The 16,135-nt window shown below is 41.1% G+C and overlaps 1 protein-coding gene across 4 annotated transcripts; it reads right to left on the bottom strand.

Annotated features, from left to right (window-relative positions):
- On the bottom strand, window positions 1–15,452 carry pkma (pyruvate kinase M1/2a). 4 transcript variants are annotated; one of them, XM_077519739.1, is made up of 11 exons: window positions 15,289–15,452; window positions 10,564–10,748; window positions 9,889–9,980; window positions 6,749–6,880; window positions 6,477–6,663; window positions 5,635–5,905; window positions 5,286–5,436; window positions 5,032–5,184; window positions 3,482–3,648; window positions 1,548–1,729; window positions 1–1,032 (listed from the first exon to the last, which is right to left on the bottom strand). In XM_077519739.1, exons 2-11 carry the CDS (start codon window positions 10,718–10,720, stop codon window positions 926–928), a joined length of 1,599 nt encoding a protein of 532 aa, XP_077375865.1. In that variant the 5' UTR covers window positions 10,721–10,748; window positions 15,289–15,452; the 3' UTR covers window positions 1–925. The 4 variants fall into 4 exon arrangements, with proteins under 4 accessions (XP_077375865.1, XP_077375864.1, XP_077375862.1 ...); XM_077519738.1 differs by lacking the exon at window positions 15,289–15,452 and adding an exon at window positions 14,534–14,697; XM_077519736.1 differs by lacking the exon at window positions 15,289–15,452 and adding an exon at window positions 12,255–12,550.
- Window positions 15,453–16,135: the final 683 nt, after the last annotated feature.

Genomic DNA, 16,135 nt, shown 5'->3' with positions numbered 1-16,135 from the left:
TTTAGGTACTTGCCTCTTTATTGATGAAATCCAGTCTGGTGACAACAACCAGCTACACATGACCTCTTCAAGTTGGCATAGCTCTAGTGTAACAATCAAAAGCGTGTCAGACAATGACGGAGAGGGGAAGACAAAAAAAAAAAAAAAAAAGTAAAAGGAGTTTCTAACTTTTGTTACCCATCATCCATTGAGGCCAATCATAACCCCCTCAAAGTGCCTTTTCAATTCTACAAGTGCCACCTTAAGATTAACTACACGTAAAATGCTGCACGACACAACTAACTTAAATACAGTACAATAAACAGCTCCCACCGGGGACAACTATACTCACTAGAGTTAGACCAAATAAAACTAAAATGTCCAAAACAAAACACCATAATAGCCTGTAACACAGTGGAGAGTAAGCTTGCGGAGTGCTACACATTGTGAAAGCATATAGGACATTCCATTCACACACAGCACTAACAGGTATTGGGTGGCGCGTCAGAACGCGAGCACGCCATTTTGTTTGTTCGTTTATTCGGCCGTGGAGTGTTACGTTAAAAATGAGGCGCTCGTGTTCATGTGACGCCACCCAAGCGAGAGTGGTAACGCACATGCACCAGGATCCGCCAATAGATTGGGAGGATCTCCTTTAAGATAAGTAGCTCACGTGAATAAATACAGCAGCTTCTGGTTGAGGCATGTCAATCTGATCTGTCGCCCGAAACTGGTTTCTTTGAAGGAAATTTAACGTGAAAGGAATGGACACAGGAAGTGAAAATTGCAAAGCCACCACTAACCCCACCCAGAAGAATTGTCATGGCGTTTTGGTCTCGGATTGTTACGCTGCCTATGATGCTTAGTCGTTCATGTAACAGGTGTTGGAGAGAACGGTGGAGTGTTACACAGAGAACAGGCAGAGATGACATCGTGTCTTGGCTGCTCAGGCAACCAGAACCACACGCATGGTATTGGTGAAACCGGAGCCTGGACGCCAGCCGGTCAGGACGATGACGACGTTACCCTCCTTGAAGAAGCCTCTCGCCTTGCCTGTCGGTTACACACAAATAAATATAACACAATGAGCCAACTTGAGTACTGCATGTGAACAACTGAATTCTCTTGACTGAGCTTTTTGTGTAGTTTTGAGTGAGTTTGCAAAATTATGGGAATTTTCGATGTTTACATGTGAATTAACATGAATTTCCAAATCTGAAGGATGGCTCATAACAGGAAATTTATATATAAAATACATTTTAGCAATACAGACGAAAACAACCAGATTCCAAGTATTCAATTATCAACACTATTGATACCAAAATCCTTACAATGCCCCTGAAAAGATTGACTTCTCGTATTTTATATGACTTTTTTGAAGAAAGAAGGGCTCTCTTTCATTATCATATTAATTCATTATATGATACCTACCCAAAATTCCCCAGATCAACTTAGATTTAAAATGTGAATATTTAAGAATTTCAGGCTCCATTCACTTTATTTTACATTTGTATAGTTGTCATATAAAATGCATCTCCAACAGAACTGAGACGAGTGCAAAACTTTACCCATATCCATGGCGAAGTTGACACGCATGTCGACATCCTCGGCCCAGACGTCATGGGCTGGGGCAGTGTAGAGGACTGGAAAGATCCCGCGGTACAGGTGAGCCTGACGAGCAGTCTGGGCGTTACGAGTCACGGCCAGGATGGGGGCGCGGGGCCTGTACCTGGAGATAAGGTGGGCGGACCTGCAAAATATACACACACAAAAAAAAGCCTCAACATGCATGTAGTTTACTGTAAGGGAAAAAAAATACTGTTACTGTTAAGGGGTAAGTATTAAAAAATGTCACTTTTCCATTGTACAGCACTGTCGCAGTTCTACCAGCCTTCGTTTTACACTTGAGCGACAAGCAGCGTTTTACAATACACATACAGAATCGAACAGACAGAAAAATTGTGCAGTGGAAAAAGTAGCATTTTAGAGTGCAGTAGTGTGTTAGGCCACAAATATCCAAAAATCAACTTGTCAATTGCTGCCCTCTTTCACCTACATCACAGTGCAATCAAAAAACATTCATTCACACACGCTATATGGACAAAAAGTCCATATAGTGTACTTACCCTAGTTGATTAAGGGCATCCCCGTCCGAGTCTTACCTCCCGGTCTTGGTGAGAACAATAATGGCACTAGCGCAGCACTTGAAAGACGACTCCACAGCTCCGACAGCCGCCACCTCAGATGGGTCTCTGGTCAGATGGGAGTGTCGCCTAAGCTCCTCAAACAGCTTGCTGTGGAAAGTGGCTGCCTCGGCCTCACGGGCGATCTAAGCCAACCCCGAGGGGAACCAATTGAAGGTTTGGGAGTTACTTACTATCACGCACACACAGCACATCATTCACACATCTGGGAAGGGCTTGAAATCACACCACTAAGTCTCCTGGTTGATATTATCCGCTTTATTGTGTTTCAATAGACCTTTTCATAATGTTTATATAGGGCAGGGCATTATGTTGCAGAAAGCACTGACCGCTGCCCTGAAGTTCCTGAACTGAAGAATCATCTTTTTCCCCCTAAAGCAAAAAACTTGTTTGAGGTTGCATTGCCATTACCGAAAAAGGTTAGTCCCCCCCCTAACCCAACTTAATTTAAAAAAAAAATAAAAATAAAAAATAAAAAATCAAACGTAACTGAACCTGTGGGGTGTAGAGGATAATAAACCAAGTGATGGCATAAATAACATACACGTCTTTCCTATATTCAATTCTAAAGGAACAGATGGGGAACCAAACATCCATCATTCAGTTGAGTTGAGTTTGCGGAAGACGTTTTCTCAGTATCTATAAAATGTTTGGTTAGGATGTCTTTCTTTTGAGTAATTTAGCAAAACTAACGGCTACCCTGCTATCTAACATCAGGGCTAGTTTAGGCAGTGCTAATGCAAGTTAGCATCTGTCTAGCTCCACAGTAAAGACGAGGAACCAAACCTCCATCATAGGGTCTATGGAGGACATTTTCTTACCATATCTGTATAGTATACAATGTTTGGATGGGTTGTTTTTCTTTTTAAGTAATTTAGCAAAACATAACATTTAGTCTGCTAGCTAACATCGGAGCCCAGTTTAGGGGTTGCTAATGCAAGTTAGCATCTGCCCAGCTCTAAATTAAGTAAAATTAATGCTAAAGTAACCAACAAGGAAGCAAACCTCCATCATTGGGTCTGTGGAAGACATTTTCTCACTGTATCTGGATGGGTTGTTTTTCTTTATCAGTAATTTAGCAAAACATAAAACATCTAGTCTGCTAACTAACATCGAGGATACTTTAGCAATATATGTGTACATGTAACATGATGAAAAGGTCTACTAATGTGGAAAAACCAGCAGAATTATGAATGTGATCACCAGCCTCTCCCGGGTTTCCATCAGTTCCTGTCTGGCCCTACTCTTCCTCACAGCTGACCCGAGCGCCGAAAGGAATGGAGGACATGAGGCCCTACCTTCCGGAGCCCGTGAGCACAATGATGGCTGAGGCCAAGCTCTTAAAGGAGGCCTCGACGGCACCAATGGCGATGGCCTCTGCGGGGTCTTTGCAGTGCGGCGTGGATCGACGCAGATCCTCGAACACCTGACGGTGAAACATGGCCGCCTCGGCTTCGCGAGCAATCTGGCAAGCGAGCGAGGGAAGGACGTGGCAAGCAAAACGAAAACCACCACCACCACCACACACAGGGAGGATGATGAAGATGGAGGAATGAGTGTGCAGTTAGGGGAGAGACAAAGAGACAGTAGACAATTATTAACACGAAAAAAATGTCACCACAAGCCTTGCTTGATTAATTATAATGGGATCTAGGAACATATGGAGTTAAAGCAACAGTAACACATACACAAGCAGGAAGTAGTGTGAAACAGATGATTAAAAAAGGCAGAAAAAGACAGCAGCTTAAAAAAGGTGGCTCAGGTTTAAGAACTTCAAGTTGCTTCAGTATTCTTAAGTTCAGACACACACAAGTACGGCGTATACGCCATACTGGTGGTGGAGTTGAATAAAATCATGGCATCATTCAAACGGAATAGAAAATGCTGCATCACTCAGCATCTGAAGTGAAGTGATGGATGGTCCTCTTGTGGCTCCTGACTGGCATGGCACCAGTAAAAATCTACATTTGCTATAATTTGAAGCAATTCATTTCACTGCAGTAAGCTGCAGCATGTTCAAGTAAGTAAGGCCCACGCAGTTTTCTTTTCAAAGTGTCCACAGATGAAAGACGTGTCTTCGATCCATCCATTTTGTAAGGCGTGTGTCCTCGTTTGGGTCGCACGTGAGCTGGAACCTATCCCAATTGACTGAGTACATACACCTTGCACTGGTCCCCAGTCAATTGTAGGGCACATAGACAAGTATTTGCAGTTGAGTTTAGAGTCTTCAATGAACGCAACATGCGTGTTGTTGAAAATGTGAGAGAAGCAAGAATACAAAAGAGAAAAACTGTGCAAGCATGTGAAAGAACGTGCAAACTCAACACAGGAAGGCCAGCCGACAATTGTGTCCAGAACCTCAGAATTGTGAGGCAGACGGTGAGCCAGCAGTCCACTCTGGTGGCCTGTATGAATCTTAATAATGTGTATTTATGATGAAAATCACACGCATGCGAGCAGAATTTTAGTCTGACTCTCACTGTTGTTGGGAATACCCCTCAACTCCTACATAATTCAAAGTCAAATCTTAACTTTTAAGTGAATCCCTAAAAATATGGCATGGATTTAGAAATGAATATAATTCCAAATGGTAAAAGCTAAATTTTGTGAGATAAAAGCTGAAAATCTGCATTTCTATAACATATTGTTTCAAATCCACTGTGCTTATACAAAAAAAAAAAGGCCAAATCAAGAATGCCCTGTAATTGACCGTCATGTATGGTTCACTAACATGTTTTAGCTGTCCCTATTGCTGACACAATCATGCGAGATTTGAATTAGTAAAAGGGGTTAATTGTTAAAGAAGAGTTACTGCGTCATTACAAGACTTGCTTTTGTGTGAACTGACCATGTGTTGGGTGCGCACAGCCTCCAGAGGGTAGTCTCCCTTTGCGGTCTCACCGCTCAGCATGATGCAGTCGGCCCCGTCCAGCACGGCGTTGGCGACGTCGCTGCCCTCGGCGCGAGTGGGTCGCGGCTTCTTGATCATGCTTTCCAGCATCTGAAGACAGACCATTCGACAACTTTAAGATACAAAAAAAACCCCAAAACAAAAATAAAAAATGTTACAGCAAAGACTAAAAAGGTATGCAAAGGTCTGACCTGAGTTGCACAGGTGATTGGCTTGCCGGCTCTGTTGCATCGGCCAATCATCATCTTTTGGGCTAGGAAGACTTTTTCAGTGGGGATCTCAATACCAAGGTCACCACGGGCAACCATGATGCCATCGCTGGCTTCCATGATCTCATCGAACCTGAAGAAGACACAAAATAGCAGTTACACAAGGATGTCAGCAGGTGGCGTAGTTTGACTTTTGGGTGTAGTGTCACCATGAGGCCACTAGGGTGCAACATGTTCGCATCAACCCATCTTCACAGTGACCACTCGCTCATCTGAGCTAACGTCTGCATTTACTAACGCCACAACAATGCCTCAACTTGATGGCACACACCTGCGCACGCCCTCGTGGTTCTCCAGCTTGCTGATGATCTTGATGTTCTTGCCTTTCTCGCCCAGCACGGCCCTGACCGCGTGGACGTCGGCGGCCTTGCGGATGAAGGAGGCGAACACCATGTCGACGCCCTGCTCCAGGCCAAACGTCAGGTCTTGGATGTCCTTTTCGGAGACGGCGGGCAGGTCGACGGCGGCGCCAGGCAGGTTGACGCCCTTCTTGCTTCCCAGGGTGCCGCCGTTCTCGATCTCACACATGAGGAAATCAGGACCTGGAGCAAGAAAGTGTTCATCAAAGACGATAACATTGTCCAAAAAGTTGTGATGCAAGATCTGGATCTAATTGCGCAATATATTAGGATATTAGAAAGCAGCCTTAACTAAAAATGAAAGTCTTGGAATTGGGAGAAACAAAAAAACAAAAGTTGCATTCAAAATAAATTCCTAACTAGGGAATTTATTGTTATGAGTGTACAAATCTTTGAATATTACCTTAGATATTGCAAGCTGGACATGAGTTGGGGTGGTCATGAATTTGGGTCCCATTTGTCCATAATTGTGTAAGCACCTGGCAAAACCAAGGTACCATTTTTGTATAGAAGCTATGCTGGTAACAAACTTGTGGAGTGACATCGGCCAGTTGCTAATTTTTGCAACCTCATCAAAAACAAAGGAACTCCTTTCCTTTGTCCTGGGACACTCCAAAGCGGGGGTTGGTTGACTTAAGATCACCAGTGATAGGACGTTGTCATTTTGATTTGTAATTTGATTTTACACATCAACATAAATATTTACAATGTACCTTGGAGAATTTTTTTTAATTTAAATATGAACAAATCTTACCGATCTCCTTGACCTGCAGCGATAAGAGTCCATCGTCAATGTAGATATTGCTGCCGGGTTCTACTACGTTGGTGATGTTCTTGTAGTCGAGCCACAGAATGTCTTCGCCGCATTTGTCCTGGTAGTTGTCATCCAAGGTGATCTTGATCATTTTGCCCTTCTTCAGCTCCACTTCAGCTGTGCCGCTCTGTCAAACCACATCGACATCATTATGCCACTCTTATTTTCAAGTTGCACTGCCACCAACATGGTATTGGGGACACTGTACTCACTCCCTGGATGAGGCCTGTTCTGATCTCGGGTCCCTTGGTGTCCAGGGCAATTCCAATTGGTCGGTATTGGATGCTACCTGGCTCAAAGCTCTCACATGCCTCACGCACGTTCTTGATGGTCTCAGCATGGTACTACAGTTTAAAAAAACAAAAAGGAGAGGGGGAAAACAAAGAAGCTTCATTATGAAAACCTCATCAAAAGAAGGTTTCTTTAACATATTTAATAAGCAAATCATTCATTGACCTTTTTCTACCCTACCCCAGTGACTATGCTGTCCAACTATGAACATTCAAGTCAAGATGCTGTGGCAAATCAGGTCAGAAAAAAGCTCATTAATCCCATTTTAAATGACAACTGTCATGCTGAGCTTTGTGACGACTATTGTTAATTCTCCTGCAACATCAACCAAACACCCTGTATTGTTTGGAGAATATGTCACCTTTGTATCACTTATGAGTCATCTGAGTGTAACAGAAAAGCTACATTGATTATAAAAGACATTATCATGAGGAAAATGCTCCACCAGCAGGCTGCTGCTCATGTTTAATGAAGAAACACTGAACTAAGGCAGCGGATTCTTAAGCAATTTGTCGAAAATGATGAAAACAGGGTTTTGGTATGGTAATCTCTCATAATTATGTCCTTTTTGTTTTTGAGCTGTTGTATATAAGATTGCGTTGTACATAAGAATTTTACCCTCTCTCACGTTTTTGTTGTGTTACAAAGCTAATAAATGTACTGATTTAAAAAAAAAAAAAAGGATTAGGGTTAGAGAAGGTGTTGGTGGCACTCTCATGAGCAGAGTGCGCAAGTTGTTTTAGCTCCTCTGCAGATGTGTACTTGTATAAACGGTTATTTTTCTGTTTCTAGTTTTGTTACCGCTAGTGCTACGTGTTATATTTTGTGTCTATAGGATTTTCATCGGATGTCTCTATGTATTTTTGTTGTTGTTTAAGTTTATGAGGTTTTGTATATACGAATGCGCTGTGTGAAAAAGGGTTTTACCCTCTAACGTTTTTGTAATATAAAAAAAAAACTAATAAATATACTGTTTTTTTTAAACTGATTTATGAAAAAAATTCACATTTGGGAATTCCACTTTTTTTTTTTAGTTGACGATCTCAGACGATTCGATCTTTGACGATTCGATCTTTGACGATTCGACCTTTGACGATTCGACCTTTGACGATTCGACCTTTGACGATTCGACCTTTGACGATTCGACCTTTGACGATTCGACCTTTGACGATTCGATCTTTGACGATTCGATTTTCGACGATTCGATCTTTGACGAAACTAGAAACAGAAAAATAACCGTTTATACAAGTACACATCTGCAGAGGAGCTAAAACAACTTGTGCACTCTGCTCATGAGAGTGCCACCAACACCTTCTCTAACCCTAATCCTTTTTTTTTTTTTTAAATCAGTACATTTATTAGTTTTGTAACACAACAAAAACGTGAGAGAGGGTAAAATTCTTATGTACAACGCAATCTTATATACAACAGCTCAAAAACATAAAATACATAGCTAGACGTCCATCTTGCAAATGTGAAGGATAATTGTTTTTGCTTTGAAATCATTTGGACAGAATGGCACAACAAATGAACAATTCTAACACAAACCTGTCCTACTGGAGCCAAATTCTTACAATGAATAAATAAGGAATTGTGGCACAAAGCTGTCCTAGATGAGGCCAAAACAAAGGGCAATCTAAAGCAACTCTTCAAATTTGAACACCCCAACAATTTGGTAAACATTTTAGATGAGATCACGAGATGGTTGATTACACAGTTAACTGATTTTTTTATGCATAATTATTAACTATGCATATTTACACTTACATGCCAGTTAAGAATATTCAAATAACTTCAATTATCTGTATATTGTCAATAGTTCAACCCTGGAATGGATTCATTCAATTTCCATTATTTTCTACATAGGAAATAATTCTAAGGAGTACATTCTATTAGACTAGCAACTAAGTTCCTTCAGTTGTGACTTTGCATATAGCCTCTGCATAGGGACCATGTGGGAAGCACAGCTTTCAGTAATAACTTTACCAATTAAATCCCAAATTTCTCCCAGATCCATCACACTTGTGACTGGTGGGTTGAAATGGGTTTTAAGAGGCAAGTGTTCACATTGGCTGCCCTTTACAGACATGCTCAACTGTAGTGCAACACAACCTGGAAACTACGGTGTTTAATTTAACCTACTGATTTCCCCCAAAAAATGTTCACAATTTGTAGTTTAAATACTGTACTTGTTCATATTGTTTATTTAAAAAAAACAAAATAATAGTTGTGTTTAATTCTGTCGTCTTCATGTCATTGTTAGAGGGCCATCAGAAGCAGAGCGCTGTAATTGAATTTCTTGCTTTGTTCGCGAAACCACCAAAACGTTTTCAAAAGGTTGAAAAGGTACCGGAGGCTGTCTGACTCAGAGATAATTGTATAGTCACGTCACGCTTGTTTACAAGCTTGTTTCAAGTTTGTCAAGTGTCACAAAGGCGATTAATCATTTCTCAAATATGTCTCATCCCCAGTCACTATACACAAACGTTTTGAAAATGTTAAGTGATGAGTCCCCTTCCAAAGCAAGAAATTCAAATCATAGCTCTCTGTTTCTGATGGGCAGCTCCAAAATGTCTGACATGAAAAGGACACTTTTAAACACTTAAAAAATAATTAGAATAATCCTTCAAGTTCAAACACATAGTTTTCACTACAAAGTGAAGACAAACAACTCAGATTTTCCCCCCCAATTATTTGTGGGTTCTATTCAATTGGGCTCATCAATTTTTGACTGCCCATCCTAATTTGATGCTTCTACAGACAAGATCAGAGTTGACCGTGAGTGAGTGATTTGTTTCATTGTAACAAATACCAGTCTGTTGGTCTGCCCTTGGTTTCACCTTGAACAGTTTGTGTCGGGCATTGTATTCACAGATGTGCAATGTTTGCCAAGCTGCAAAAGGCAAAGATTGTAAAAAAAGGAAAGGAACACAAACGCGATAAGGACTTGATCTGAAATGAAATGATCTGCACAGGCTGAACGTGACGGCCCTTAAGTGGCAGTTGGGCTCAACCTCGCTGGTTTCAAACAAGCCAAAGAGGAAGTTAAGAAATAGCTCACCTCGTGTGTGCCGTGGGAGAAGTTCAAGCGTGCAATATTCATTCCGGACTTGATCATTTCCTTCAGCATGTCCACAGAGCGAGAGGCTGGCCCTGAAGAAAAGCAATTGTAGCTTTTGTCAAGTTTATTATTAACATTTAACAATTTTTAAAAGCTCACCAAAGACCCAACTATTCAAGTTAATTATATTTGAAGAAACAACAAATCATTAGCACCCTCAAACTGATTTACACTTATTATTTTTTGATGAGGTCATTGGCAAGTTCAAGTTAGACTGAGATGATTTACAGGGTTAGTTTGTGTATGTACTTACCTCTTTTACTTTAAAAGGGATTTTCCAATTATTATTATTTTTTTTATAATAGCCCTTTGGCTGTCTTTTCCTCAATTGTGATATAATTGTGTTTCTTGGTAGATACCGTTTCAACAACATACACTTCGCGCAGAGTAGACAAGGCATCTGGAAAGCTGATTTATTTATTTATTTTTTAAAATTTAATCATTAATTAATAATTTTACAGTAACAGTAGTACTACAATGTGCATATTAAAAATAAGAAAATGGAGGGATTCATGGTATTAATAAGACAACTAAAGGCAAAACTTGTGTACTGTAGATCAACAGATCTATACAGTAGTGTAGATCTAAAAAAACAAAAAAAAAAAACAGACCCACCAATGGTGCATATGATGCCAGTGTTGCGAGCAGTGGTGGGTTTTGAGTCGATGTCCAGCAGGCACATGTGTTCCAGGAAGGTGTCAGCCATGGCGGCATTGAGCTGCTGCGTCTGGATGAAGGCAGAGCCCATGTCGACAATCTTTGGCTGAGGCATGGCAATTATCTGGGAGTCTGGACAGGTCCTGAAGGACAAAAGTTATGATAAACCACACAACCCTCGTTGCATTATTTTGAAACATCAAATTCAATGATTAAACACTTTTATTTTATCTGAAAAACATAAGTACTTCACAAGGAGAAGGTGCACTTCCAACAGCCACTGTAGGCCAGACTGCACGTTACACTGTGTTCTCTACCAGCCACCCCCACTGGGTTGCCAATGGCAACAATTCATGATGAACCCATTGACGAGGCTGAGATCGCCACACTTTGCACAGGCAGATTATTCAAGGTTTTAATTTAGGCAGACACACAGGAACCGCAACAACATCCACAAGGAGTATTAAAAAAGGCTAGAAATACGAGCAGGGTCCACCCTTGCTTCTTTTTAACAATGACTCTGGTGCACAACTTCACGATAGAATAGGACGGAACTAATTCCTTTGCTGTGGACATCTAATTAAAATGGATAATGGTGGGGGGTTCCTCTACTGTCTGCCTCCATAGTGCCTGCTGACTGATGATGTAACAGTGGCGTGAATGGAGCAGACCAGTTAAGTGGCTAAGGAGAGCCGTACGTGCTCGCAGTCACATCCTGCCTTACTGCAGCAATGGAAAAGGAAGGCAGCAGAGTGGGCTGAGTCACAGGGAGCCACTGCAATGGCTATTTTTCCTAGTATGTCTTTATGGACACTGACAACCTCTCCATCACCAGGTATTCATTTTCTTGGGTGGCACAGCAAAGCCTCCTGCAGCCTAATCTTTAGCAATCACACAACACTAACATGAATTGGACTTGCTGTTGCAAGGTGGGGATGCGCATGAGAGAACAAGTTGCAGCTTGAATCCCTAATAGTTGAATAAACGCCACTCAAGAGAAACACTGCATTCACTGCACATATCCCTGGATGATACTACATACTGCATTTCCTATGCTCAATTACACGCCATGCTCAAATTGACCATCAGGCGCATTGTCCGATCAGTTGCCTTTACAACAGCATGGCACCGGTAAAGATAGCGTTTGTGGTGGAGAATGGAAATTTAAGAAGGTCGATAGAACAGCGTATTCATTTTGTGTGGTGGCATTTCATTTATCCTGCCAATCCTGTTCGCCACCCTTTTGGTGGATGGGAACAACAAAAGGTTACATAAATGATACGAATAGCTCTCCATGCTTAACATGTGTCCGTTCCTAACAAAGGCAGCTGGATATCCTTCACGGGCAGTTAGCAGTCACCCTGACATGGATGTGAGGCTAATTTAAGACCTCGCTGCTAATAATCCCCCCAAATCCCTTCCTAACTAGCTCCAGCTAGTGACATACTCACTCTTTTAAATGTTCTTGGTCACATGACCTCCTCTCTTTCTAAACACATGCTTTATCACTTTTTCCTGATAACTGGACAAGTACAATCATGGCCAGGAATACTGCAATCAGTACATTGTGACATTTAGACGGTGACTCAACACATCCAAGATGGCTTCTATCACGTACACTATACCAACCAGTTTCATGCCCTACATACCCCGAGTAGATCTTTCTGGTCCTCTTGGGAACAAAGAGGCACCGCACTGCCACTGACCTCCAGAGGAACCCCAGTGTGTTGGAGCGTCCAACACACTGCAATAGCCGACTACACACTGCAGTAGCATGCCTGATGCAACTGCTAGCCGAGGCATTTGTGCCCGGTGACAACACTTTCAGGAGATCAAGAGTAAATCCTTTTGGTGATGATGAGGATGACGGGTCAATAGAGCGCCAACGTTGACCAGGCAATCGCCATAATGCGACAATACAGCCGTACATGAGACAACCGCCACAAAAGTGCAGTCACTACAATGTCACCACTAGCAGCTTTGGACATATAACACCGCGGGCCTAAAAACAGGCTAGGTCTAATAATAACAACAGCAACAACAACATGCAGCATGTAGCGAGTGTACTAATGAGGATGCATGACCACTCATTTGGGGCGATTGTGTGGAATTGATCATTGGTTAATCAAGATTATCAAGTGTACAGCGTGGTTAAATTAGCCAGTGGTGGCTTTGCACAAGGGTAATTCATTTGTGATGTGGACGTAAACGGGTGAACATCCTCTCAGGGGAGCATTTCATAAGACTTCAGAAGATTGCAATGACCCCACAAAAAGCTACTAGACTACCATTGAGAATTACATCACTTTCATGATATCCATTTTCAGAGGGTTTGCAACCGCATTCTCATGTTCTAAAATAAAAACAAATTTTTTTTATTTTTTTTTAAATCTATTTTCTTCCACACAGCTCTGCATTGGTGTGGCAGGTTAAGGACTCAACAGGATACCAGGATAAGGTCTCATGTGGTTCTGTTTGTGGTAATCCAGTTAGTCAAGACTGGCAATGAAGTAGATTTGGAAATGTCCCAGGCCAGAGCTAGTCAACAGACTTGTTATGGGAAAGAGCTGCAAATGAGCAGATGTGAGGTATACACCACACAACAGTCAAGGCTAGGGAAGCCAAGTATCAGAAAATGCAGTTGTACCATTTTACCTTAGGGATTGACATTTAGGGAATGCCAGAATGATTACATGTTCAATTGTTCATTATTTGAATAACTTGCATAAAACTATGTTGAGAGGAAAAATGGCCAGGGATAAACTTTGGTGTCACTGTTGTTCAAATTCAGACAAAGGCCCAAATTCACAACTTTCCCCAACTTTGGTTCACAGTTCAAGACTCCCTTTACTTTGCACTTTATAAAAAGTGGCATTTCCTAATGAGGCAAAATCAGGCAAGAGATGATCCATGAATACAATTTGGTGCTGCAGCAAAGTAGGATTGCTGAGTCTTTGGGGGATATGGTCTGACTCTCTACCTAACTCAGTGTCATTCTAGTGAAATAACCTGAATTAGTGACTTCAGCTGAAAAGTGCTCAAACTAACTTATAAATAGAACAAAAATATGAATACCACACTTGTTAAAAACCGGTTTGTTTGAAAGCACCTGTTCCTACAAATTAATTTACCTTTCATCACAACCTACTACTTTAGGCCAAAGATTCTATGAGCACAAAATAAACAATTTCAGTTTGACATTAAATAATTTTAAAAAACATTCCTTTTACAAAAATTCTAAATCTATCAAAATGGACAGATACGCTTGAAAGGAATTGTTTTCTGACATTGTATAGACATCTCTCTTAATTAATAGCTGTCATTTGTCAATCATGTTTGGCCAATTGCCTCAAACCGTTTTAATAGACTAAACAGTAAAAAAAAAACAGTAAACAGACAAACAAAACAGTAAAAAAACAAAAAAACAAAAAAAACAATTGCAAACACCATTACTACTGAGTTGCATCACCACTCCAACCCAAAGTGCATCACGTTATTAATATGCACAATATTGTTAGCAAAAACTTGAAAACTGTGATGAAACCATGTCCTCACAAAATAATTTATTAACTTTACATACATACATTACCATATGCTTTCAAGTTAAGCATATGTACAAATGTAGCTCCATATCAACCCATTTACCTTCTACCACTAGCCTATGCTAGCGCAGTTGCAAAGTCATAATCATCAAGTACATCTACCATCCTAGAGCTGCACTGAAAGGAGATAGTGTACTTAAATATCACTGTACATCTGTTTGTATGAGTCACAAACTGTTTGTATGATCTATCCATCTCCTATGTTCGTTAGATAATCAGTGAGAAGGCCTCTTCTTTCACCGTGGTTGTTGCTGCCTGCTTTTCACGTTGACTGAACATACTGCTATTAATTATAACATACATGTTACACTTTTAGGAGACCTTACATGGGACATGTGTGCTCTTCAACACATGGACAGTCTTCAACACATACGCAGTCCTCAATACATTGACCATCCTCGGAAGACATTTTTAAGCTAACGATCAGACAGCGTTAACAAAGACAACGGTTGAGCTACAGAACGTTACTACAGCGTATTCGATGCGTCAAAACTCGTGTTCGCGTCAATGCGTCATATGTTCTCGCTTCAGAGCGCTTGGCAGCAAACTGGCCAATCGGAAGCAAGGGAGACGGCGAGGCCACGCCCACAACAGGAAGCATCAAGAAACGAGTCTACTACATCGCAGCGATTACTATTCTTTTCTAGAGTGCATTTTAACAACGTCTGATATACCTTTACGTTGCGTAAAAGTAAAAAAAATACTTCACAAGTTATCCAGGACCTTACTGCACATGCGCTCACCAACACGACAATTCTAATGACAACGTTGTCAGTAGACTACGGCACGCAGCAATGTCAGACTCTCAAGATGGCTGAAAAGTTCATCACGTACGTCCACTTCAAAATAAATTGCAATATGCATGTTATTTCTTTAGATGGCATGAGAAGACATATTTAGACAGCCAAGCTGAAACTATATATTTTGACTCATATTAGACACGCCATCAAACGTGTCACGAGGAGCAGAAATGCGACCGCATTTTAGGATATACACAGTGTGTAGGAAAAAAAACAACAACAACAAGACTCAACCATGCCAAAATGAAATAGCAAACAACCGCGACGTTAGTTGAACCCACCTTCTCTCGTGGTATGACTCGTGTTGATGTTACAGCACAGTGACAAGCAGCTCAAGGTGATCTTTAGGCTCCTTACTCCACGGAACTACTTTGTCGTGATGCTGTGATGCTATCCCTCCGAGGCAGACAACACACTCACTCCCTAGATAAACACCAACTACGATTGTATTCCACCGCATTTGATGCTATTTATTACACGTGTAATTCAGATCCCTCGGAATTGCTTCGTGTTTTTTCTTTTAGTTAAACTGCAGGAAATTAACAGTTGCTCGCTCGCGGAAGGATACGTTGAATATAGAGCTGCGATGCGACGCGTGGCGCATGCAGCCAATCAGAACGCGAGAATTCCTCAACACTCAGCAGCGCTACGGCCTCAACATGTGACGCATAATGGCAAGTCGTAGCAAGTTTCCTTAATCTGCAGTGTTACTTCCTTTAAATTCAGTACATAGTGTGGGAGACAAGTCAACAAACGACGGTCTTTTGCACAATATACACGACATTTTCAAATGTAACCTGTCTAGTCGGGATCAGATTACATAAATAGGGTGTGTGGTTTGGCAGCAAAATTGAGGCAATGTCGACACCTAGCGGTCGAAAAATAGACTTGCACTATGGAGCCTATCGGTCAAAAAGTGTTTCCACTGTGGTCCAATGCTAGTTAGATTAATGGCAAGAAAATCTAATGTTTTTACGAATTTATATACAATGTACAATTAACGTCATGTAATTTAGATAATGTAAACTGGTAAAGTTGACTTAATATTTTGTGTAAAAATATTTGGGTTTCTGGAGAGTTTGACCACTCATTACTTGAGTTGATGGGTGAGCAAAGTTATTTATTTAT

This window comes from Festucalex cinctus, chromosome 4 (assembly GCF_051991245.1).
Source record: "Festucalex cinctus isolate MCC-2025b chromosome 4, RoL_Fcin_1.0, whole genome shotgun sequence".
NCBI classification, from domain to species: domain Eukaryota; kingdom Metazoa; phylum Chordata; class Actinopteri; order Syngnathiformes; family Syngnathidae; genus Festucalex; species Festucalex cinctus.
This window is presented reverse-complemented; position numbering and strand designations above follow the sequence as displayed.